Raw genomic sequence first — 27,919 nt, forward strand, 5'->3', positions numbered from 1 at the left:
GATTTGAATATGGTGCCTTTGCTTTTGTAGCACAACTTTAGTTTGTTAATCCTATGTTCTAGAAGATAAATTGAATATCTTAGCGCACCCACAACATGAGAATTTCAATCGATGATACTGTAATTGCTATCTTCAGCAAATGACGTTCTTTACCCTGTTTCTTCATGAAATGTTCACAAACACACTCATAAAGTTACACAGTAAATCAGAAAATCCGGTGTAATAGGTTTTTATTACTGATAGAATCTGTAACAAACTGACAAGAAATTGTTTCGTAATGATACAATTATCAATACTCAATGTTAAGTAAATTGTTAATCATATTTATCAGTCTCAATTGAAAATTTAATCAAACTGGAAGATATTATTCGTCGAAATTGGTAAAAATTAGTGCAAATTGTAGTGTATTTAGTATATCTTGTGAGTATTAAAGTACTAGAAGTAATAAGATCTATCAGAGAGAGATAACCCTAAAGAACTTCCGCCAATTTCAATGTACATAAAGTCTAGAATAAAGAGCAAGTGCCTGCTAGAAATCGACCGTAACCATACCAAGTCAAGTAAAATAAAGTCTAAGCCACTACAGTTTGTCTCTTAATAAATGGTACTTTACTAATAACAATAAAGTATGCTAGAAAGTGATTACAGTAACTTAGATATTGGTTCAACTAATTGACGAAAATGGTTGTAGTTCCGTCTAAAGACGGTACCTTATGTTCGAAATCGATAAAATAACCCAGGAGTTTTAGTAAACATGTCATTTTTCTGTTTAGATTTTTGAATCACTTAAAATTTGTTCAAATCAGTTTAAACGGTTCAAACTAATTATTTGCTAAGCTTTTAAATCGTCCCAACATTGTCCAGATCGGTTGAAAAATACGTGTTTAGAGAAGTCTGAACAAATGATCTACAATTAAACTTATAGACAATTGGTTAAGGTTATTAAGGTATGTGAACAAAATGTTTGCCATAACATTGCTTTAGTACTCGAGCTGCACAGAGAGATCAGTATATATAATCCTTCGATTTTGAGTTATCTAAGACCGTCTTCTAAGACCGTCTTCAGACTCTTCAGACTAGAGGCTTATGCCCTAGGCACACTATCGACTTAAGCCGAGAGACAACTTAGTGGAAAATGATGGAAATGTAGTTTAACCATTATTTCTAATATAATCACGCTAAGTCGTCTCTCGGCTAATCCTCAAGTCTGTCAAGGCCCTTAGCCTAGTTTTCGACGGTCTCAAAATCATAAATAGCAACCAATTTAATTTGTTCTTCGGATTCAAATAGATTAATTATCCTTAATAGTCCATTTCTAAGGCAAAATTTTCCAAAAGTTTTCGATTGATAAGAAATTAGAGAAGTTAAGCCCTATAGCAAAGCCTTAGGTCTGATGCCCCCGTATAAGGAAGTCGTATTTTGGTAGAATATTGGAAATCTGAAGTATTGAGGTTTTTAACGTCACGCTGTTTGTCTGTCCGTCCGTCTCTAAGGCCATTACCACGTCTAGAAGCCAATAGGTTAGAGATAGAGACTTGGGACCTCCGCGGGACCCCCCATAAGTCGACCCTGAGTCTATTAACATTCCCCTTATTTTCCCTCCACCCGTCATCTTCCCTTCCAATACAATGTTTTTGGGAATTGCTCGAAAATGTTTGGTGAAATATTCATTTTTGGATACGTTTTGGGGTTTATCTACACAGAAAAAAATATTTTGTAAAAATGTTCGTAAATGTTTGTGAATTCCTATGGGGGAGTTACGAAATGCTCGTGAATCGTATAACCCACAAACAAATTCGTAAAAGTTTGTACTTTTTTCAAAAACATTGTTCGTAACATGATCATTTGACGAGCATTTTTTGTACTTTTACAAACGTTTGTTCGTAAATGTTCGTAAACACTCAAAAAAAATGTTCGTAAATGTTTGTTCTCTTGTCGAACATTTTGCGAACATTTACGAACAAATGACAAAATTTTACGAACATTTTTTGTGTGTTTACGAACATTTACGAAGAAATGTTTGTAAAAGTACAAAAAATGTTCGTCAAATGATCATGTTACGAACATTGTTTGTGAAAAAGTACAAACTTTTACGAACTTGTTTGTGGGTTATACGATTCACGAGCATTTCGTAACTCCCCCATATGAATTCACAAACATTTACGAACATTTTACAAAATATTTTTTTCTCTTTGCATAATTCTCAATATGAATTTCAAATTTATATTCTTTCATTAGCCCTGATAAAATTGATTATATGCTTTTGGGGTGTCTTAAGACCATCGAACTGCGGGAAAAGTCATCAATATTTCCACAAATGTACCAATCAATAATTTTATCATAAAATCTTCCAATTTTACGCCTTATTTGATAAAGTCCTAAAAAAATATTTAATAGCCGAACTTTTTGTTTAAGGTGTTAATTTTTCTTCCTTAGTGGAACAGCACCTAATGACGAAGACATTTACCAAGAAAAAAAAGATACTCATCAGCAGCATGTCAAAGGACAAAGTGTGCAAATTGAGATGAAAATTTATACAGAAAATGCTATGTGAGAAGAAAAATATATCTCTTGAAAATCTTCTCGTGACTTTCACAATATTTTCACTTGACGTTTGAAAGCAGTTTTCTGGGAATTATATATATAGCGAAGAAATATATATTATGGGTAACCGCCAAGGAGGAAGCTCAATGTTGTTTTTCTTCCACAAACCCAAAAGCCATCCGTGGGAATGGGAAAATTACTTTGAGGGGAATGAGATGAGGTGGATTTGGTGCTATTTAGTTAGTTCCGGTATCTGAATACATTGTATAAAGTTAATAATTCTGCCAGTGATTCAATGACTTGTGTTTCTGCGAAAGGAAGGTCTTTGTGGAAATGCTGCGCTATTCATGGTATCAAATTAATTAATGGTGTACTCCTTGATTAAAAGGGCTCGTTGGCATGTGGAAAAACTTTTCAAGAATTTATTCCATTACAAACTTTGAATATATGTCAATTATTCTCTCTTACCCCATTCTACTACTTAGGAGTGCCTCCTACTTTTGCCGCAAAGCCACATTAAAACTAATATGCAAATGTATGCTGGCAAATGCTGGCACTCTCAGATGAAATCTCTTGCAATAATTTACTAAATTACACCCTTCATCATCCATGGCTTCAGCCGAAAATACCCCATTTTCAGCCAGACATTTCATATTCCCAGTGAAACTATCAATGTGCAATCATTCACCAAGCTCTGTGATAAAATCAGTGTCTGCAATTAGAGTCACTACAGACAGCATTGCCAATAATGGTCTTTCGCCTTTGCATGTTTCGAATAGAAGACGAGAATGAGGGAAAGATAATACCAAAGTCCATTCTTGGTTGGTGATACTCTACTTGCCCATCAAGAATATTACTCTAGACATTGACTACGCTGCTGGTGTAACAACTGACAGAGAGTAAAATTTCACGCTTTAAATCGATGTGAAGTGATTGGGTCATGCGGTCATATCACATACGAGTAGTTATCCAAACCCATCCTCATATGAAAGGTTAATTTTACACTCGCCCCATCATCAATATCATGTTCTCGAAAATATAGGGGAGCCTAGAGCAAAATGTAAAGCTTCTAGAAGACCTCAGATTTATAAGTAGGGGAAAGTGCCTATGCTTGATACCATTGGAAGCTTCGTAATGACTAAATTTTCTATGTTTCAACAATATATATGTAGGATTCGAAACAACGTTGAATATTGAGGTAATACTTCTTTAAATTTCACAAATAACTATATTTCAGGGATATGTAATTCACAATTGAATAAAATGCGTCTTCATTCTTTGATTAATTGCACAGGACTAAATTTGTCACCAAATGGACTACTACATTTTCACGAACATAAATTATTTCCCACACGGCCCTTCCTGACATCAAGTTTCCCCCTGGACAACTTCCTTGCCAGTATTTCATTAAGTCGGCGGCCGTCATATGGTCTGTTCAGGTCCCTCTTCAGTTCCCATCTTCTTCACCTTGTAGTGGTTATGAGGTAGTATTTCTATTACTTCGTTGGGTCCGACAAATTTTTTTTCTCACTTTGTAGCCAACATCAAATTCTGTCTCCTTGATGGCGAACAAATCGCCAATCCGATAGTCATTGGCCCTTCTGCTTCGAAGATCATACGAGCGCTTGTTCTCATCTTGAATTTTGGAAATATTTTGTCTTGCCAAATCTTGTAATCCACATCTCTCTTCGTCAAAATCTTCTTCTAGTATTTCCACAATTTTACTGGTTACTTGGCATGGATTCATTCGTAATTCCTGTTTGCATTCCACCTGTGTCATATTTTTCATATGATTCACTTTCTGACGTTCCTTCTCAATTGCTCCATGTTCCTCACGATCTCGCTTGATACGCTTAATCTTCCTGAATTTCCATGCTTCATACTCAATCTCATGATTCTGTCTCTTAGTAGTCCTTATCTTGGTAGTGACATCTTCAGCGCTTGTCATCATCGTCATATTGGCACGGGACATCGCATCAACATGGATCATCTTGTTTTCATTCTTATAACATTGATCACGTCGTCGAATCGTCACTTTACCAGGCACTATTGTGTAATGTACAGTCTTAAGGAAATTTCTGCCAATCAACCAAGTAGTCTCCATCACTTCTTTGGGTACAACATGGCATTCCATCCGATACTTCGCGCCATCAACTTCAATATTCATTGTAGTTTTTGCCAAAGCCTGGATAATTGCACCACCAAAACCACGAATTCTTTGAAATGATAATTGGTGATCCTCACACTTATCTTTAATTGACTCGTACGTATCTTCATTGATCAGAGATAGATCACTGTAGCTGTCAATGATCCCACAAAACTCTTTATCTCCAATCTTAATCTTCAAAATATCAAGCTCGTCATTAGTTGATTGAATGATGTTGATCATATTGACCTTCGCTTCATTATTACTCTTGAATTCTGAAACTTTCGACTTCGTCTTCCAATCGCTGGAGGTATGACCAAATCCATTGCACTTAAAACATTTTGGTCCTCTCTCTTTATACGGACATTCCATGGATTTGTGACCAGCATCCCCACAATTGTAACAAATAATCGTTTTTTGGGCTTCTCCTCGTGAGTTCCGAGATCTACTAGCAACATTCTTAGGATTATCATCCTTTTTCTCAGCGTCCTTGAGTTTCAGCTGCAGCTTTTCATATACTTCGATACGAGACTTCAGTTCTTCAACTGTCTTTGCTCCATAAAGTTGAGCTTTGCTCTGGACATTGTCATCAATGCCATCGCAAATATACTCGCATATAGTTGCTTCGTCAAGGCTACCCATCCTGCCCAATCTCTGCATTTCATAGACAAAATCCAAGAACTTTTCATCGGCTTTTTTCCTACGATTTGTCATACGTCTATGCACATCGAGAGAACTTAATTTCTGCGTAAATTCCGTTCTCAGGGCATCTCTCAAGGTCTTCCAATTCTTGATGCCAGTTGTTGCAAAAATGAATTTACGAGCAGTGCCTGTCAATAATTTTTTGCAATACATCAATTTTTGGATGTCGTTCCATCCAAGCGTCATTGCGGTGTCTTCAAATTCCTCCAACCACACCTCAACGTCCTGCGATTCTTCTGCTCCAAATTTCTCGAGAGAATCTTCTACGTCCCTCAAGCTGAACATCCTGTAATCGTTTGAAGCAAGAACATTGGGAATAGTTGTTGCTGGAACATCATCAACATCGGTTCTGGAACCACTTCCACTCTCACTTTGCGTTTCATTTGCATCCTCATCAAATTGCACAATACGCTGTGCTAGCTCCTCTTTAGTGCCTTCACAATCCAAATTCCTTTTTGCGCACTCCGTTATCAAGCCTTTCTTGGTGAAATTCTCCAGCAATTCTTCAACAGATGCCATTTTCGTCGTCTTTTGCAGTGTTGCCGTCCTTCGTCGTTATGCAATGGTTGCTCTCGTCTTATGCAACTATTGCCGTCGTCTTATGCAACTATTGCCGTCGTCTTATGCAACTTTGCGCCGTTGCCGTCTTTCGTCCTTCGTCGTTTTTGGGGTTTTTACTCACTAAAACACTCTTTTGTGCTTTTTGCACCGTCTTTCGTCTATATTTGTTCTTTTAACGTCTTTGACAATATTTTTCACGTCTCTTCATCAGTTTTTTTTTTCACTCACTTTTTCGTCAGCATCCTCAATATTCCACGTTTTTCGTTTTCTTTCCCAGCAATTTTCTACCCCATCCCGGTTGAGCCCCCATGTAGGATTCGAAACAACGTTGAATATTGAGGTAATACTTCTTTAAATTTCACAAATAACTATATTTCAGGGATATGTAATTCACAATTGAATAAAATGCGTCTTCATTCTTTGATTAATTGCACAGGACTAAATTTGTCACCAAATGGACTACTACATTTTCACGAACATAAATTATTTCCCACATATATGTGACTCATCGCAACCATTTTTTAAAAGTATAGGAAAGTGGCCAGTTTTTAAAATATATTGCGGAGTCACGTTTATTGAGAAACATAGGAAAAATTTTGTCATTACGAAGCTTCAAAAGGTATCAAGCAAGGGCACTTTCCCCTAGAGGAAAGTAGAGTACTTTTGAATTGGGATACCTTTGAAATATAGCCTTTTGCTCCTATTTTTCAATGGAACTGGACCTTACCATGATATGATTTAGCTCCACAGACCAATTGATACCAAATTACATTATGATAAGGCTGCATTTTATTTTAAAATAGTAGAAAAAAGCCCAATTTCAAAACTGCTTCAATTCGAAGGTGCCTCACTTCGCCCTATGGATCTAAATCAGAGGCGTGCAAGAATCGTTGAAACCGAATAAACGTCAAATGAAATATGTACGTCAATGGTCAAAACGCTACTATAACAAACTTATTTTGACGTTTATTCGGTTTCAACGGTTTTTGCACACCTCTGATCTAAATAAAATTATTTCTAAAACTGGCTTCCTTTAGAAGTATGTGAAAAATCACGTTTTCATTCCAGCCACACTTTTAATGCAGCCCCACCATGCCCTACTCATTTTATGCATAAACTTTGGATAACAAGTGGATCGAAATTGATATCTCATATGATAAATATTTTTGAATAGGGTTCGAATTTTATTATTCTATTATTTTCTATCTCTTTAGTCTTTGGATGTTTAAATAAAATTTGTTAAAGTTTAAAGCCTTTACCTAATTTATATCTTAAAATAAAATGAATTAAAAAATTTCCAACTTGTTACATTTTACCCCACGTTTGTCCATGCTTTTAGAATTGCACCGGAACTAAAAGAAAACAATAGGAAAATAAATTAGCTATGATTGAAAAGTAATTAACATGTCGCAATTCCATTATGAAAACAAGTAAAATATGAAAATTTTGAGTGAGTGTGAGTGACACCAAATACTGACGTATTGCAAAAGATTAAAGAATTTAAGCTTCCAATAATTATAATTATAAATAATTGTACTTAAGAAGGGAAAAGTTCACAATTTCACAAAGGAGTTTCCATTTCCTCATTATTTTTTATTATTTTTTAAGGTATAAGCTAAAACCATCATTAAAGAAATATTTGAAATCTGAAGTCTTTGCTCACGAAAACCATTAAATAAAGGGAAACTTTCCACTCCCTTGTATTTCATTTTATTTCCTAACTTTTACAACCCAGGAAGCAGCTTTTCCACCGATTGAATCTGGGAGTTATTTATGAGGATTAACCCTCTAACAGTGTTTTCTTTAATATATAAAAAAAAGTTCTAAAAAAATGTTTTCTAGGATAATTATTATGATCCAATTAAGTCGAAAAAACCATCCATTCTTCGTTATCTCTTTTTAATTTAGGCGCTAGGTGAGAAAATATAAAAATTTTTTGAAACTTTCTTTGCTTCTAAAATTCACATTTTCACTTTTTTTCAAATTTTTTAAATAAAATACACAAAGTAGAACGACATATCTTTCAGTAAAAAATAAATTTGTTTTAGTCAGATAACTTTAAATCGGTATTTTTATGGAAATTGGAAATGAGTTTTTTTCACAAATATTTTTTGTTGCTTTTTCTCTGACCTGTCACACAAAACTGGGGATAGCAACTAAACGAAGAGTCAAAATGAGCTCAAACTTTCAAAAGAAGTTAGTAAGACTATTACTGGGGACACTATAGAACTTTTAAATAAATAAAAACTTTGTAATCGCAGTAGATGTGATTTTTGTGAAGACCGTCTTGAGACGGTCTTATCTGTTAGAGGGTTAAGACCGTTAAGACGGTGTTGAACGTAATATGCTTCTTTATTTTTCTCTATATTTTTCTCTATAAACTTGTCGTAAAAGATACCTAGTTTCACAGGATATACTGATTAGGACATTAAAGGAATTTCGATTAAGAAGTTCACATTTAAACTACGGATATTTTCTGAAATTTTCATTAGGAAATGATAAAAATTTAGCGGTTGAGGCTTGATTTTTGGAGACCTTTTTGAGAATACTCTGTGGTGGACAAGAGTACTCAGAGTACAGTACTGTCTCTCTATATGCACACTCTCTATATGCACAGCTTTTGTGTCGGTTGCATTCAAAATCAATTTGTTTACATTTTGACAAAGTAATAAAGAAAATTATTTTCTTGGTAACTAATTTTTCTTGTTTTTAAATTACTTAATTTTATTTTTTCTGTTTCATATTATATTTAAAATAACACGGGAAATTCTAGAACAAAAAAAAATGATAATTTACTGAAAGAAAGAAAAAAACCGTTGGGAATTTCAAAAAAAGTTGTGCATATTCAGAGAGAGAACTGTCAAAAAAAGTACCCAAACTGTGCATATAGCGAGACAGCACTGTACATTCATCTGTCGTCAAAAACGAAATATTTCCTATTAGTAGATGAGTTAAACTCACCCGTGAACAGTACCTTATTTTTTGATAATGAAATTTGGAATTTTGAGAGAATTTTATACAAAAATCACCATTTATGGCATAGGGTAAAGTGATATAAGATAGTGATATAAGTGATTGTAAGAGGGTTGTAACCCATTTGTTGTGGATTTTTGAAATAAATTAAATTAAATTATAAGTTGAACATAGTGTTACAAGTTGGAAATTCGCCGGGACAAGTTGATTGTAAATTGAAAATTTGTTTTTAAGCACAAAGAACCAAATTATAAAACTAAAGCATTAAAAATATACAAATAAAAATGAAGTAATAAATTTATCAAGAAAAAAACCGTGTCCAACTTGTACCACTTTACCCTATTCTATACCACGCTTCATTTTGTAAAATTAGTTGTGATCAAGGAAAACAAAAATTCTACCTTTCAAGTACGAGTGCAACTCATTAGATGACAAGAAACATTTAGTTTTTTTTTGATTTCATATGAAAATACTCTGAGAAATCTTTTCCACTGAAAAGCATGTTTTTTTTTCAAAAACGATTCCCAAAAATCAGGTCTCACCAACTGAATTTTTAAGATTTTAAAAAGAAAAATTTAGAAAATATTGTTTAAATGTTGTGCTTTTGTATACTTAAGAGTTCAAATTATTTTTTTTATTATGTTGAAAAAAAAAAACGTAAAGAAAGTAGGGGAGCCCAGGGCAGAATTATCCACGTATAGTATTAGATAGTGGTATCTTACAGTTTGCCTGCGAAGGAATCTTGAGCAAACCACTCTTTATTCTAAATCTAAGTATATATTTCCCTTCCTATTCATTGAAGTATTTATCAGCGTCATACACTGAGAAAAAACGGTGTTACGATTAACTTTTTTCCTCATAACTTTAACACTTTTTAGGTGTAAAAATATATTAACATTTTTTAATGTTAATTTTACACCTTTTTAAAGGTAAAATTAACATGAAATTGGGTAACTTTAACCTCAAATACACCTAAAAAGTATAATATTCACACCGATTTTGGATCAATACTGGAGGGTAAAATAAACATTTCCGGAATGTTATTTTAACTTTTTCAGATTTCTCTCAGTCAGTGTACAAACATTTTTCGTACAAATTATACGCAATGAAAAATTTAATTTGGTGGCTAATTCTATCCCGGTATCCCCTATGCTGTCTTTTTTAGTCCGCGCAACCCACGTAACCTCTTAAGTTTTATTTTAACACAGAACGTTTGTTAAAATAACTTTGAAAATGTTTTAGATATAAAACAAATTTCTAAGTGTTTCACTTCATATTTTTGTATGCTCTATTTACTAGAATTCTATTGCAAAACTTGAAAAATTAAATTCATAATTCTATCATTTTTTTTTATTTTATGCAAGTTGAGTGCATGGATAGAATTTTTTTTTTAAATTACTGAATTTCTGTATTGTACATAATTTATTCTGAATAACTTCCATATCTTGATAACTTTATGGCTAAATATTCTAAACATCAATTTCAGAAAAACGCCTCTCTATCTCCTATAATTTAATGCAGACTTCGTAAATTTCAAACTTTAACCGAAAAGCATTTCATCTTTGGAACGTGGAATATCGAAGAAATTATCTATTTCTCCTCGAATTGAGTGAATAGTTCGATTAATATAAATTTGTGAGATGAAATGAACCAAGGAATTGAGGCGTGAGCATCTTATCAAAAAAGCCTAAGAGACTTCTTGGACGGTGCCTGAATTCAAATGACCCTTTTTGAGCTTCTTTGCTCTTGCATTTTGTGGCTCATTTCTCTTGAATGTCTTTCCAATCAGCTGCTGAAATCTCATACAGCTCGAGGTGCTCTTCCTGTATCCTTTTTAGCATGAATATGGCCTGTGCAACTTCCTGGTTCACATTATGTATATATCTATGTAATTCCGCTTGATGTAAAACTTCAAATGATTTCATAAAATGAAAATTTTCACCATTCAAATTGGCTCAAGGTGTTTTGAAGTGATCTGCTTTGGAGAATATTTTGCAATAAAATCTCATGAAGTATGAAAAATAGCCCATAATCTACAGAATATTTCTCTTCTTTAGCACACCAATATGAATTTCTAACGGGCAAAAATCAATTATGTTGCGTCTTTGGAGGTTTTCCTACCCCCCATGAATTTATCTATAAGTTGTTAGCATATTTTACAATACTTCTCTCCTTGTTGACAATCAAAATCATTTGAATATAAATCTGGCGTATTTGTCGATATTCATTCATGCTGAATGCTTTTTTTCTTCTTGATGAAAAAGAGATTATTTTCGCAAGTCATGACGAGATACAATTCAATAGTCAAAATGTTTCTTTTCTTGGATTCTTGTTGCTGAGAAAAAAATTGTATAAATTGTTTGTTATGTTAGTGGGTATATTTTGGGACGAAGGGAAAATTGCGGAGGGGCTAATAAGTACGGAAACTGTGTAATCAATAGGGGAAAGTGGTCTGCCTTTGAATGCGGCAGCCTTTGAATATTGTAATTTTTTCACTTTTCTTTAAAGCATAAATTCTTTTCTATTAACTATTAGATAGCTATTCATAATCCTCACAAGTCATCAAAAAATGCAGACCCTAGCTCTTATTTTCTAGGTGCTAGGGCAAAAAAACGAATCTGAGCTCTAAACTGTAATTTTGATGTTCCACAATTCATGTGTTTTTTCATAATTAAAATAATTTTTCGAACAAATCTTCTATTGTGAGTCATAGAAGGTTATTCTTGGATGGTATTTCTCCAAATACATTTTGATTCAGATGAGACAAATTTTGTGAGTGATAAAAGTTTGCAAATATTGCTCTGCGGCAGCCTTTGAATCTTAATGTTGTGTGCCTTTGAATCCTCTCTTTCCATGCATTGAAACATCTGACAACTTCCTGTCTGGGAGCAGAATAGAACTCCTACTTTGGTCCGACGAATGTCATACAAATACTTATAACATGCTATCTTACTCTGGCCGAGATGTTTCAAACAGACAATTGACAACTTCAATGGCGTTTTATTACAAATTTTCAAGTGAAAAACAGTGCTTCAGAAAAATGTAAAAAACGTTGTTGTATAATGACTTTTGACTGCAGTGGTGGTTTTACTGAGTGCATTAGGGTTCATGCTAATCAATTATGGGCCGTTTAATGTTACAGCTCTACTATTCTCAATGAAAAATTAAGATTCAAAGGCTGCCCAAACACATTCAAAGGCAGACCATGCAGGCTGCCTTTGAATATATCGACATCACATTTTCAAGTTCCTCACCAGGAAAAACGGAGGACTTGCGAGTCCTGAATGGGGTAAGCATAGAAGCTTAATAAACAAGAGAATATTTTGGTGTAGTGCAAAGTAAAACTCATGTTGTAGTTTACTCTGAAAAAAATCTCAAATTTTGAACATCATTTTTCGTTCAAAGGCAGACCACTTTCCCCTAATTAGATTTTAAGTTTTTGAGACATAAGGATAGGGTCGAATGAACACGTGTTCGACAGGAAACCCCTATTGACACTTTTTATCAAAATGATGAAATTTATTTAATGTATCTAATAAAATGTAAGTAATATCGCGTTTTTTCATTAATCTACGTTTTTCGATAAAGATAAGTGTTCAAATTTCGTATTCTAAATAGTACAGAGTAGGGTGTCAATAGGTCCTGGCATGAGTACTTAAAGTGTCAATAGGTGTTCCCTTCACCCTAGGTCGGTTTTCTTACAACACAAAAAGGAAAGGCCTTTCAGGTTTTGCACACATTCTGGCCTCGAACTCTTCATATTTTTCCTATATTCCTTTAATGAATTTGACCTATTTTTTTAGGAAATGAAACTTAAGACTAGCTATTGACCCATTCAATCAATGTGCTAGAAATACTTGAAATATAATGTTTATATTTGGAATTATATTCTAACAGATTAAAAGATAATTTTAATCATCTGACAGCTGAACTTCAGATGATAGTTCAGCTGACAATAATTAACCCCTTCTACAAAAATAAGCCCCACCCCCCACCCCTTAGGATATTTTAAGAAGAAATTGAATGTATTATAAAATTTATAAAATACTTGTCAGGTGATTACACACACTTAGAAGACTTTAGTTTATTATTGAATTATAATTCACAAGTTACATTTTTTCTGAAGGACATAATTTGTTTATCTTTTCAACAATAATATTGACAAAAAAATCTAACGAATATTGTTAAAATCCTTTTCTTGAATGCGAAATTTAATACGTAATATAATATAAAGCAACGAGCTTTATTGCAATGAGATGCAAAATAGAGTTTAGCCGTAAAATTTAATATTGGACATAATTTCTTAGAAATTAGTTAGCATTTTGTGGTTGTGTTGAACATAACCACACAAAATCGAATGGAACAAACCTCAAAAAATATCGGAATTCAGGCTCTTACTTTCATCAATTTTGTCTATTTCAGAGTCAAATAGAACGATTTGAAATAGAATTCAGATTAGGGTAAATTGAGCTAATTCAAAACCTGCTCCAAATGGAAATTTTTCATTACTCCAAATGGAGACGTCATTGTTTTCATGATAAATACAGTATTAAATTATTATATTTATGTATTTTCTTTACCTCAGTTTCATTATTTAGCTAATTTTGCTGCAAATAAAGCGAAAATCTATTCATATTCACAAATTTTAATTTGGTAATTTCACAGAAAAATTAAAAGCGTACCTTTTCACCATCGAATTTTTCATCGATCGACCATGTATTCCAATGAAAAACACAATGCGGTGACTGTTGTTTATTCGTTTTGTTCAACATTTATGTCATATTTCTGACTAAGTTTTCAAATGAAATAATTACCTATTTCGTGAATGAAAAGGGTTTTTCTGAAGTATCTACAAATACTTCAACAGGAAACCCCAGAAGTATGATTTTTTGGAGAGATTTTCATATTGTTTTAGATGGGAAAGGTGAAAAGACCAAGCACTCAAGAGAAAATCAACAAGGATTTGGAAGCCTTTCGTCGCGGTTTCACTTACACTATTTGTCTCCAATTAGAAAATTTCCCTTATCTCCATTTGGATTAATTTGTTTCCAATAGCAGCATTTTACACTTGTGCATTTTTCTTGTATTTAAGAAATTTTCAAAATATATTTAAAGAATTTTCACTAAATAGTAACATTCTAGAAGAAACAAAAAGCAAATTTATGTAATTGTCTTCAAAAAAGAATTGAACTTAATGTGTTGAATTTTCTGTCAAAGTTAAAGCATCTGGAATTGGTTTTGAATTAGGACATTTACCTTATCTATTTTAAAAGAAAAAAAATTCTTTTAGTTTATTCTACATGAACATATCATTTTTAATCCAAAATCGACCCTGCTATGATTGAGCTTATTGATTTCTGATACCTCGTTAATTTAATCTTGTCTATAACAATTCTTCATTATTTATACTAGTGGATTTTGAAAAATAATTTAGGTAATTAGCGAGAAGCCCCTAACAGTCAGTCTGACAAGATTAACATTGTGAGATTTCTCCAATTCCTCTCAATCTTTAATTATTCCTCACGACAGATTATTGACAATAAAGAAAGCAGAAGAAGCATTTCCATTGCTGAACTATAAATGGATATTCATTCGTTTGGTTATTTTGGCTGTAATACTCGAGACTTTTGGATTAAGGAGGGGTGTAAAATGGTAGATAAAATCCTCCTTAATTACCCAACCATAGACGACTTGTATCGATTCCCTGGAAGAGTGGGATGGTAGTATTTTTTTGAGATGCTGTGAAAGAAGGGAAATAAAATACCATAAAAATGCCACTCACGCCATGTTCAGAGAATTAAATTCATTTGACCCAATTCATATTTTTCACCTTCCACGTTCACCTTTTTTTTCTCCATCTCCATGTCCAAAAAGGAGAAAATTTATGCGAGAATTTGCGAAGTGTATATCCTACTCGTGGAGACGATGTAAGTCTTGCACCTGGGTACACGATAAAATCGAAAAATGAATAACGATATCGCTCTCAGCTCTGTTCCTCATTCTCAATCGCGTGTGCTGAAAGCACTAACCCATTATGTACTTTTGTCTGCACAGGTTTGGCTGCCGCCGTGGAGGTGCACTTTGAGACGCCGGACAGTGGCTTCTTCCTCAAGCACTCACCTCGCCAGTCAGCGTCCGATATCGTCTCTTCCCATCAATCCGGCGTTCGCATCAAGAGCAACCAGGAGTCCATTCTGTCCGTGGATCGATTTACTGTTGTGCAGACAACACAACCCGTATCCATTCGCGCCAGCTACGGACCCTTCTCCACCAAGCAGACCGTCCCTGCTCGCTACATTGTGCCAGATGTCGTGGAAGCCCAGCCAGAGCACATGCAGGTGAATGATAGCCTCCCCAAAAACTTCCTTATTACTATCGTGATACATGAATTTTTTTTTTCATACTTCCGGGCATAATCCCTTCCTCATTTGCAATTTTGCGGATACACACATTATGGCTTTCTTTAGTTGAGACTCTTTTTTCTTCCCAGAAATCCCCTCTTATGTTATGAAATGGTTTGCAAAGTCATTTTTCATCCATTTGTGGGCGAAAATTAAATATTTGAGAGACCACCCTCACTTCTGTGGGAGATTTCCCAATCTGAGGGCGAGTCTCAAGCATGATTTTCATGTTGCAACTGACGCAATTAGTCCCTTGAGTTGAGCAATTGTTGGATTTGAGCTCCCAAAGACAAGTCAATTAAAATGTATCTATGGATCAGAGACCCACCTCATACTAGTAACTCTGGTTGCTCTTAAGCTAGAGAATTTGCATCATATGCAAGGGCGGGATTTTCTAAAAGCAGAGATGGAAATTTGGCATTTTAGAGTCTATTCTGTACTCTGTATTCTGTATTCTAAAAGGATATGTGGTACAAACTATAGGGGAATATGGAACAGATTCACGTAGTAAAACTTTTAGAATTTGAAAAGTTAGGGGGATTGAGAGGTGAAAAAATCCGTCTTGTTTAGAACTTGTAATATATGAATGTATTTAAAATACTTAAGTATTGCTATTATTTTTAAATCGAGAGAGCAAGTATTTTATTAAATAAGTTTATTAATATTTTGTTATTAAAAAATGAGCTTAGGTTAGTTGAATTTTACTCCATTTAGATAATTCTTTAAGTGAGTTTACTCTTATAGAGTGATGCAACTCTTTTGATTACACAAAAATCATTATATTGTTTTAGATTACACCTTGCTTAAGGTAAAGTGCCCTCGAGTCGACCGGTTCTTCGACTCGAACGGTGGGTCAATATTTGAATGTTTGATGGTGAATTTCTATAAAATTGTCACTGATTCGTATTTATTTATGGAATAATTGACCTATTAATCTTAGATCATACGCCAAATATTAGTGCAAATATAAATAAATTGAATAAATAACTCTACCGGTCGAATTGAGGAACCGGTCCACTTGAGGGCATTTTACCTTATATACCTTATAATAACAATTTTCCAGTTTTTTTCATTCCAAAATTCTTGAAATATGTAAAGGAAAAACAAGAGATTTTCAGGCTTCCATCTTAAAAAAATTATTTTTATACTCCTAACAATTATGGAGCGTTTATTCTTTTATTTTTAATTTTTTTAAAGAATTTTGTTTGTTTTTTTACTCGAACTAAAAGTTAAAGGAGTTATAATCAAATTTAAATATTTGGCATTGAATAAACGAGCAATAAAAAATAAAATTTTTCAGCAAGAAATTCGATGTAGACAGTAAAAAAAATTAAAAATAGTTAGTAAAAAATAAAAAAAAGAGCAGTTATTTTATTGAAAACCGTCATTAAAAAATAAAAAGTGATCAATAAAAACTAAGACATGTTCAGTAAAACATAAAAATTGGACAGCAAAACAGTAAAAATAAGCCGTAAAATATTAAAATTGAGCTATAAAATTATTCAATTTGGTCAGTAAAAGTTAAAAAGTGGTCAGCAAAAAATTAAAAAAAAACGAGAAATTTTAAATAAAATGCGGTCAAGCGAAAAAAATAGTAATTAAAAAATTACAAAATAATCATTGAAAAAATAAAAAAGGGTTAGTGAAAACTTAAAAAAGGACAGTAAAAATTAAAAATGAGTAGTAAAAAATAAAATATGATCTTAAAAAAAAATAAAAATGGGTCAGTAAAAAATAAATAAAATGATCAATAGAAATATCCAAAATGATCAGTGAAAAATTAAAATGTGACAAGCAGTAAATTAGAGATTTAAAATTAGCAGTAATAAATAAAATGTGGTCAAAAAAATATGAAAAAAATAGAAATTGTTCAGCAAAAATTAAATTTAAATTTTTAATCATTTACTGATCATTTTTGATATTTTACTGATCAACTCGAATATTTCTACTGATAGACTTAAAGTTTTTGCTTTTTACTGACCAAATTGAATATTTTTACTGATCATCGGCTATCGTTTTGGTAACTTATATGTTCTAGTCTGGTATTTCTAAATTACTAGAAAAAAATTGAATGACAAAACGGCACCTTCCTTAAACTACCCAACTCTCCTCTATCTGTACGAATAACCACTAAAATGACTAAAACTAATAAAATGGATCTCAAACTACCAGTTGCTATCATTTTGACGATGCTCTTCAGAATAAATGACACAAATTTTTATTTGGAACAATACTAATACAGTAGATATTTAAAATAACTTTCCTCGAAAAATATAATTTTTAAAAGTTCTGGGAAAATTAATGCTAACCAAAATTTTCATCTTTCAACTTTTGTTTAATTATTTGACTTTCTCTTTTTGCCTTTTTCATCCTGAGTACACAAGAAAGTGTGATTTTCTTTATTTATGTTTCACTAATTCTATCAAAAGACACTTGAAAAGAAGCTTAAAGTTTCTCTGAGACATATGTTTAAGCATTTTCACTGTGACATTTTGGGAATGCGCCAAAATTAGAAATGCAATTTTATTTGCAAGAACACTCCACTTTTAGTTACCCATTTTGGAAGAAAATGTAAATAAAAGAAAATAAATATAATAATGTTAAAGAACTTTAAACATTTTTAAATATGAAAAATAATTAAATATTTAGAATAGGCTCTTGAATTTGTGTCAACCCATTTGCTTTTACTTCAACTTTTATAGAGGAAAGTGGAACAATTTCAGGTAAAACAGAAGTTTGTTTAGGAACTAATTTGTCGAAATGTTAATAAAGTGTTAAATTTCATTAAAGCCAGGCTAGAATATAAAAATGAATATTTCAAAATACATATTTCCCAAATAGATTTTAACTTTAACACTCTCAAATTTTTCACTTTCGAAAATCATTCATATTTTAAACAGACCCAGATCCCTTCCCAAAGTTGTTAATTTTCGAATAGAAAATAAATTGGAAACTCGATTCAAGAAACCAATGTTGAAATTCTCGTTGAGTTCACATGTGATGGCTTGTACAATTATTTTATTTAGATACTCAATTGTTTTTTCTATCCAATTTCACTATGTTAAAACCCAGCTTCTTTTCGAAATATGCGAAAAAATCGTATAACAATATTTCCCAACAGCTCAAAGTAGCTCCATTTCCACCTATCTTACTGGAGACACTTTCAAAAAATCAGTATACTGACGGATGATATGTTTCATTCTACAAAAGTGTCTAGGCTTAAAGGACAGCAAGCTTTCTATTTGAACAAACTGCCATTGATTTTCGAAAAATTAAAGCAGAATTCATGTTTTCATACTAAAATATCGAGAAATGTTATAAAAATTTGTGAAATAGCGCAATTAAAAATAGTAAAAGAAGTTAATCAGGGAAGGAAAGTATAATAGAATAGAAGCATTATGAGCCTCGTTATTTTGATTTTGCCCACATAAGACTGTCCATTATCACATTCAAGACACTTCGAAATTCGAACTGGAAACACCTCAGCCACTATGTGGACGAAATTAGAAGCAAAAACGGTATTTTTCTAAGCTTTAGAAACCAATATTCTAAAATCTTTGTTCTTATGGAATCTCCGTCTGTGAACGTTCGTTATGTACTTAGGATAGACAGTTTAGAAAGAATAACCCTACGACAACTCTGATTAACTGAACTCTACTTTCAAAAGATTATTTTATGATTTTTAAATAGTGAGTTTTTTATTTATGTATGAGAAAGCACGTAGAAATTGAACATTTTGCTTCGATATTTGAGGTAAAAGGAGTCTGTCCATTTACTTTGCAAATCTGGGAAATTCGAATGAAGAGTAAATATTTATTCGGTAGCATTTCACATGATGCCACGAGGAATATAACAATATTTGTCTTTCCGTACTTCTGTTTGACAAACTCCTCCATAATGCCTCTATTCACTTGCAGAATGCTACTGCAGCCCTTATGGACTTGCAGCAGTCCAACATTCATCTAGACATATCAGCTCACCTGGTGCGCTCCTCAATACCACGTGACTCTCCCGTTTTGAGAGTCCTCTTCCATGCTGGAGCCGATCCAGGGGGACACGTTCAGCGACAGAAGATCTGTGTTCTCCTCCATGTGGCCATGGGCTCAAGGACACCCCTCAAAGGCCGATGCATGCCTGAGGGGGAAGATGGTGTCTGTGTTGCTGAGGTGAGATTTTTGTATAATCCTCAAATCCTCAAATTTACTCTAAATTTGAATAATGCAAATTTTGAACGAAAAATTTTCAAAGGTTGTTGTACCATCGAGCTGGTGGCCTCCACTTCCGCCACCAGATAAGGACGGTCGTGGTGTGATTCCGCCAAAGGTGCCACAGAGACTCGCTCAAGTGTCATACAGTGTCTTTGAACCTCCCACCAGGAATCCAGAACAGTGCGAACCTAAAGTACAAATCCAACCATTAACACCATTCGCTCAAGTAAGTACAAGGCGCCTCTTGGCTTATTGCTAACCATAAACATGTACATGTACACTGTGCCATGAAAAATAATTGTGCACATTCTTAGTGCTCCAAATTAGCTCCATGCTCGGTTGGGGTGGCCCCAATATTGATGGCTATTTTCTGGAAGGAAGGGCAATGAATGCAAATAAGCAATAATCTCGTTGGGATATTTCTCCAACAAGCAAATCAATATTCTATGTTTTTTTTTCGGATTATACGTAAATGTCGCTTGAGAAAGTGTGAACAGTAATATTTTTTGTCTCTGCAAATGTTGTAAATAAAATTTAGTAAACCATTTTTTGTTCTTAATAAAATCATTTATTATAGGTTTTTCAAATTTTCCAAATATTTTAATATAAAAGAAGATCAACGCTTTCATAAATATGATGAAACATAAATTTATAAATTAAGTGCGGACTAATTTTAATATTACTTAATTCAAAATGTGTTAAGTTCCAAGTGGCGAAATGTTTGCTGATATTCAGAGGTATAAAAATGTTTATCGTAACCATTTAAAGGTGTTTTCCGAAAAAGGATTTAACCAATTTGACAGGTATAGAGTCTACAAGGGTAACATAGGATTTTGCAAAGATTATGTATTATTTTCTAATAAGTATATTGTTATAGAAAATCAACTGAAATTGAAAAACTGTGATTTTCGAATCAATTTTTAAAAGTAAATTTTGTGAAATTTCTCATAAAATCCGGGGAAACATTAACCGTCTCGGCGTAACTTAAGCAATTTTAATTGTTTTATTTTTTAATTAAATTAAAGAAATATGAAGTCGACATAGTTTTATAGGAAATTTATTCCTCTTCAATTTTATTGCAGAGCATTTTTTGAGAAATGCATTTTCCAAATCTTTTAAAAAAAAGTTTTTTTTTAATGAAAGAAAGCCCTTTTTCCGTGTTCATAATTAGACATACTATACATAATTGGATATTCTATTATATAAATTTTGTATATTAAAATAGAAATGTCCGCCAAAAACAATAGGGGAAAGCGCGCTACCTTCGGACGATTTATGTTTCGCACATATCATTTTTTTCAATGTGTTATAAATGAATTTGGCCCATTATAATATTATATTGTAATAGCTAGTCCAGTTCCTCAAATTTTGAGAAAAGAGCTATGAGTAAAATCCATGAGAAACATAGAGAAAAAATTGAATCGTCCGAAGTCAAAAAGTGACGTAAAAATTTGAAAATGTTTCTTTTTTTTGTTTTCCGTATTTTTTTCAAAATATGGGACAATCCATGCTTAGTACGATACCAAGATTTGTAATGAAATGACTAATTTTTTCCTTATGTTTCTCAATAAATGTGGCTTATTGCACCAATATTTTGAAAATTAGGGCAAAGTGCTCAGTTTTTAAAATATATATTGTTGTTTAACATTTATTCAGAAACATAAGAAAAATTAGTCATTACGAAGCTTGAGATTGTACGAAATTGGGCACTTTCCACTACTTAAAATTTCAATTGTAAAAATTCAAGCCTCCAGAATTTTTTTCTGGATAGCATTATTTTTGAATTTTTTGGTAAATGGCTAAAGTTATTAATATAAATTTTGTATTTTAAAAAAGGTCTTGAATTTGTTAATAACTGGCAGAAATTTACAAATTTTTAATATTAAAAATGATTAAAAAAAGTAAATAGATAGTCTTTATTTTTCTCTTACTCGATAACTAGATTTACCTTTCTCATTTGAACAATCTTGATATTCGTGGCCACCGTTCGTGAATATATTCCCAATCAATCCTGGTGAACTGAGCAAAAATCCTGACTGTTACAAACGCTGCTATTCAAATTCGTTCCTGGGCCACTTCTAAGCCGCTGCGGTGTCATTGCCTTCTCAGGGTCTTTGACACTTTCTATAAGTTGGAGAGCCGTGGAAGTCCGGTCTAGAACGTCAGAAAAGAAGGACATTGGGTTAAATATATTTTGACTCCTTACACCCCAAAGGGTTGTTTTTTGGAAATTGCAAATCTGAAGATTCCAGTTTTTTTTCAAACGTCACGCGGTTTATCCATCTGTACGTCTATTCATCTGGCCGTTTCCACTTCTAGAGCCCAAACGGTTACACTGACTTTAGACCTAAGCCATATGGCTTAACTGCTCTAATTTCTTACCAATTACAATTTTTGGAAAAATTTAAGTTATGATTGGATTATTGAAGATGAAAGTAGGTGAGATCGTTAAGAATCTTACTTAATATTTATTAGTTTCTCAAACATCAATAAAATTGATTGCTATTTAAAATTTTGAGACTTTAGAGAACTAGGCTAAACCTCTAGTCTGAAGACTGCTTTATAGACAGAAACATGGAATCTTCGCGGGACCCCTCCATAAGTTTACCCTGGGACCATAAACATGCCCCTAATTTTCTCCCCAACCCTCCCTTTCCCCACCGACACTATGTTTTTGCTCGAAAATCTCTCGTGCAATTTTTTCATTTTTAAATATGTTTTAGAGGCTGCCTTGGCGGAAATTTCGTCCATTCGAATTTCGAATCATTCCAAATACGGGCTTTCAAAGTCAGAGGTTAAAAGGCTCTAGAAAGCGTATATCTTAACCGAATGATATCGTGTTTGGGCACATTAGAAAGGTCTTGGAATTCCTGGCAAGTTTGAGTTAATTTTAATTGGTTATGATCCGGTGATGAACTGATTAAAACCGATAAATATTTTTTGTCCGGAATTCAATTATATTACTCCTAAGGTATTTTAGGCAGTGTTTGGAGTGGTTTATGAATCGGTAATGAACCGGTTATAAACCAATAAATTTTCATCCGAAAATCAATTCGAAAATCAAAAGAAAACTCTTAAAATTATTTTAGGAAAATTTCAATTGATTTATGAATTAGTTGAAATCAGTTGAAAATGATTAACAGAAAATTATGCGAAAGTATTTTTGATGTCACAAGTTGGAGCAGTTCACAAAGCTTACGACACTTTGCCACTCCTTTTAGTAACAAAAATGATAACAAATATCTGAATATTCGTAAATATAGAAAGGGAAACAAAATAGAATACACAAAATAAAAACAAATAAAAATATTTAAGATGAAAATAAAAAATTGAAAAAAATAAAATGAGAAAACTTGAGAATGTTTCACGAATACTCTTGCTTTTCCATTGGAATAAAGCTTTTCAAATTTTCGAAAATATGCTCTTATCTAAAAGAGTATAATACTATATTGAGGAGAAATTTCGAATTCTCGTAAGTGACAATAAAAAATACGTCATAAATTTGAATTCGAACGAATGGATGAGCAAATACCAAACACTTTAAATTATTTCTTGCCTTTAACCAAAAAAATAGATAAACCAATAAAGAATGTATTTTTCTTCAACAAAGTGAGGGTCAAGCAGTAAAAATTTCTGCAACTTTTCTGGAGGAGAGACATAAAATGTTATGTGACTTTAGAAAAAGGATTTTAACTGAGAAAATATTTACGATTTCATCGAAATCTTCCGTGCCACAAGTTTCATTGTACTTTATTATCTTTTCTCTGAGGCACGAGACTTCTTAAGTCGTGCAAAATACATATCTTTGTGTATAATCAACGATAAATAAACATTGATGCAAAGTGGATAAAAATTGCTCCAGTTGGATGGTTTACGCGTGACAAAAGCATTGTTTAATTTGCAAAATATAGATAGGAAATTCAAATTAGCAACATTGTACAACATTTTGTAAAAGTATATTGACAATTCTCGCATAAACAAACATATTTGATAAGGTGATTAGGAATTATTAAAACATTATGTTTAAGACAATTTAGTATTGTTGTTTCTAAATTCAATTCTGATATAGTGCATTTACAATTATCATCATTGTTATTGCTATGAGTTTAAACACTTTTCCACCTTTTAACTCCGGTCTCTGTGCACGTTTAAAATAAACAAACCCCAATTGTGTTTGGGAGTAAAGTTATGCAGAATGAATCAAATATTTGTAACGCAATTTATGGAATTTTCCTCCAATTTAGCCAACTCCTTGCGTCAATTACACCCCTCCCATCTCGGTCAATGAGGGTGTACATATGAAAAATTTGCATTGTTGAAGATTTTGAACTCCAGTCAAAGGAATAAAATTAGCATTTTCCGTAAAATATTTTCTCTTCTCTCTTTATTCCTTTGATATGTAGCCCAATGGAGGCAAATCTGATTGTAATTCTTCTGAATTATTGAAATGAGGGTAGAGGCAAGAAAAAATGAGAGAAGAAATTCAAATTTAAATTATCCAGACTTCATATCATCCTGAATAATACAAATTCGCAATTTTAACTTACAAATGGCACTTACAGCGGAACTTCTTTTTATTTCCCTTCGTCTTCTTCTCATAAGCATGTTTGGTGCATAAAACTGTATAAAAAGGATCAGTAAGAGCATGGAAAAAGATGTGAAAAACATTATTATTTTGCCTTAATGATCAGACTCATAATATCATTTGTTTGAAAGAAAATCAACTTTAAGATATATAGTTGATTTTTGTGAAAAAGTGCCCTAATAAGGGCAAACCTTGACTAAATGAAACCAAAATTTTTAACCGGTGATATACATGCCACACTAATTTATGACTTTAAAATCTGCTTTGAAACAACATTTATCAAACAATTATCAAATATTTGTTTGTATAATAGATTTTTGAGATATAAAATAATTACGATAATGTTCTTTTGGTTGGTACTATTAACAGTTTTTTTTGGTATGATAGATAAAAGTTTACTAGGTGACTTAAACATTCTGTGAAACAATAAAAAAGGGCAATTTAGGTTTTATTTTTTGTACATGCGTTCCTTACGTTCCTTGTAATTCGATACAATAAGTCTAAAGCCCCAAATGGACTCAGGCTGATCCTCGAGAATAATTATTTCGTAAAATTTGGCAGTAGAGAATCATGTTAAGGAATTTTCTTCAGTCGATTTCTAAATAGTAACCCTAAGTCCTCAGTGTAGGATAGTTTGGGATAATTCTTTATTGCCAAATTTTAGAAGCTAAATACAATTCTTGAGGTTCAGGCTGAGTCTAGCTAAGGCCTAATCATTTTCGAAGTCTTTTATTCCGTTCTAAAATTAATCCTTCGGAATCTTTTCATAAATTTTAGCCTATTTTCAAATAGGCATAAATTTTAGTTAAAAGTTGTATCTAGGGCAGACTAGGACTAGCGAGTTAGGTCTAATAGATACAGAGGCTGTCGAACCAGTTCAAATGTTACATCGGTTACTAAACACTTGAAAATAGAATAATTTCCCTAATTCTTGTACTGCTCGAACTCAAATAGAGATCAATTATATGTAAAATGTGTAAAATCTGCTTTTTCCCTATTTCACCGCTCTGCAGCTTGAACGGTAAATGATATCATCTTCCGGTTTTCGGTGACCCCAATAAAAAAAATTCTCCGAACGTTTTTCCTCTTTTTCTTCCTTACCATCTCCATCTGTTCCGAAATCATATTTTTTTGTTTTGTTTTTTTTTATTCTTTGTCCCAAGGTTTTTCAATGATTTTCGAATATGTTTTATAGAAACACCGCGTGAACATTTCGTCTAAACATACATATAACCGAAATATTCACCATTTTGAATAATTGAGGGTTATAGGTCATTCACTTTAGGGGGCTCACTTTTTTAATTGATTTAGTTAAATTTGATTTTTTAAATGTATTGAAATTTTGCATCGGTCTTCATTGGTAATGCATCAATGAAGTGCCGATTTTTTAACCATTTTTCGAAAATTATTTTTTACTTGACCTTAAGTTTTCTCCTGAGCTAGAGGTCAAACAGTGAGAGATATCGACTTCTAGTCTTCGATGACCTCTCCCAATAAATGAGCATTATCTCTGACGGTCTTATTTTTCTTTTTCCCCTCACCCCATTTCACTCCCACCAAAACCATGTTTTTTTTGGTTCTCTTAAAAAATGGTCTAAACTTTTTCAATGATTTTCGGATATATTTAGAGTTAGCCTAGAACAGCAGCTCGTCCAAACATACCTATAACTGAAATATTCGCCATTTTGAATTATTAAAGATTAAATAAATGGACAGTCGACGGTGGTGTAACTGAGCTAGGTTTTTCAGGACAATCTGTCTTTCAAAACTGATGCATACGTGACGAATATCCTAAAAAAAGACCAACCAAGAACCACTGAGGAAGACACGATAAGTGTCGAAGCTCTGGTGAAATTGTGACTTTGATTCATAGGATTTGATCAACAAATTCCGACGCTCATCGAAAGGACAAATAGTCCTGAAAAACCTAGCTCATTAAAGGTTAAAGGTCAATCGCTTTTTTCCTTATTCAATCTTTATATAGAGCGGGAAGGGCAACTATCTCGCATGGACGACTTCAGAAATATTTTTTTAGGGAAAATTATTTAATACTTGAATTAAAATAAATAAATAAGATTTAGTTAGTTTGAACATAGTTCATATTCATTTCGATAAATAAATGTGAAATTGTGTCCTTGTCTTGATGACTCCAATAAATACTTAGGGGGGCAAAATACATATTTTCAAAATGAACAAAAAATATCGTTTTTTTTTGTTTACTTAGGGTATACTTAGGGTAAGTGTGCCAAATTTCGGCATAGTTGCATGCAAGCGCCAAAGTCTCAAGTTTGAAATGTAATATTTTTAATACAAATTGATTTTTTTATTCCTTATTCTTAAGGAGTGTTGCTAGGAACCTTGTATACAGTTTACCGTCTATATTTGCTCTAAAATCATTCCTAATACATTTTAAAATCAATAAAAATGTAGACATAGCTTAGGTGGCCTATTTCGGCCACCTTCATTCTCATAGAATAGATCCTTGCCCTTCGGGAATTCTTCCAATATCTTTTTCACGTCATCTCGTTTGTCGAAGATACATGTTTTGTTATTTTTTGCATTGTATAATCTCTAGAGTATTTAGAAACTAAAAGTTCATGGAAATTTGAGGAACACAAAAGGTGGCCGGAATTTGGCACACTTACTCTATAAGATTATAATCCCAGAAATTATTTTATTTTGTAGTTTTGTGATCATTTGCAATACAAATAGTTAACTTACATTCACAATGCGAGTTCAATTAAAATTGTTACTACTAATTATCCTGTGATTGTTATTCGTGTATTCATTAAAATATGTTATGCTTTCGCGTTGTATGACAACTAAATCCTGTTCTGGGTTTCGTAATTGCATTTCCATTCGCTGAATTTGAGCGCATTCTTTTTTCATATTGAAATCATATTAATAATTTTGTGGCTTTTAATTAAAATTACACATTAGCCACCAGAATAATAGTGCAAATATTGTGAATGGTTAAAAATTCCTTTTCGTTTCATAAATAAATAATAATTTATTCGATTTTATATAATTGTATTAAATATTTTAAATTGAATGAGTATGACAGAATAAGCAGAATAACATTGAAAATGATATTTTCCATTTCCATAACCATAAGACTATTCATGATAATTTGACCTGGAAACTCTCTAGACTATAAATTTAAATTTTAGATTTTACAAATTGTAATATCGAGAAACCTGAAGCAGATCAATTAAAATGAAGGTGTAGCATAGGAAAATAATTTTCCGATTTTTCTTTTATTTAACAGACATGCTATTTCCCACATCGAAAACATTTGCATATCCATCAGAATGAACATAATTACCCATCAAACTTTATATACTGCTATTGCAATAAATGTGCGAAATTTCCAATTTAACTAATGACATATTTCCAATTGCTGTAAAGTGTAAAAATTTTATTCCATAGCGTAATTTTAGGGTGTTTGATAACCACAAATGAGCTTTTACCCTTTTACAGAGATGATGTGGTGCGATAAAATATATAATTTTTTTGTGTTTATTTTCCGTGGTAGATCTAATATAAACATTTTTTTTATATTAAAATCCTTCTGGGAATTATAACAATAACCAGGGATGAAATTTATGATTCTTTCCTCGGACGTATGTAAAAAACAGGGGTCTGATAACTATATTAGGATTTTCTTGTGTATGTAAATTTAACGAGAAAATGCCAGGAAGCTTTTTGAGCTTTTACCAACGACCATATGATGGGGGAGGAGAGTAATGGCAGGGTGTGGCAATTAAGCAAGTTGGATTAAATTTGCAAGAGAGTCGTC

The 27,919-nt window shown here is 32.6% G+C and overlaps 1 protein-coding gene across 2 annotated transcripts in view; it reads left to right on the top strand.

Annotated features, from left to right (window-relative positions):
• LOC129807640 (transmembrane protein 132E) overlaps nucleotides 1-27,919 on the top strand; it is a 172,612-nt gene that overhangs the window by 84,922 nt on the left and 59,771 nt on the right. For both annotated transcript variants that reach the window (XM_055857049.1, XM_055857050.1), the window contains exons 2-4: nucleotides 14,981-15,264; nucleotides 19,245-19,493; nucleotides 19,576-19,761. In XM_055857049.1, the coding sequence (XP_055713024.1) occupies nucleotides 14,981-15,264; nucleotides 19,245-19,493; nucleotides 19,576-19,761 (719 nt within the window). The remainder of the gene's footprint in view (nucleotides 1-14,980; nucleotides 15,265-19,244; nucleotides 19,494-19,575; nucleotides 19,762-27,919) is intronic.

This window comes from Phlebotomus papatasi, chromosome 3 (assembly GCF_024763615.1).
Source record: "Phlebotomus papatasi isolate M1 chromosome 3, Ppap_2.1, whole genome shotgun sequence".
Classification (NCBI taxonomy): Eukaryota; Metazoa; Arthropoda; class Insecta; order Diptera; family Psychodidae; genus Phlebotomus; species Phlebotomus papatasi.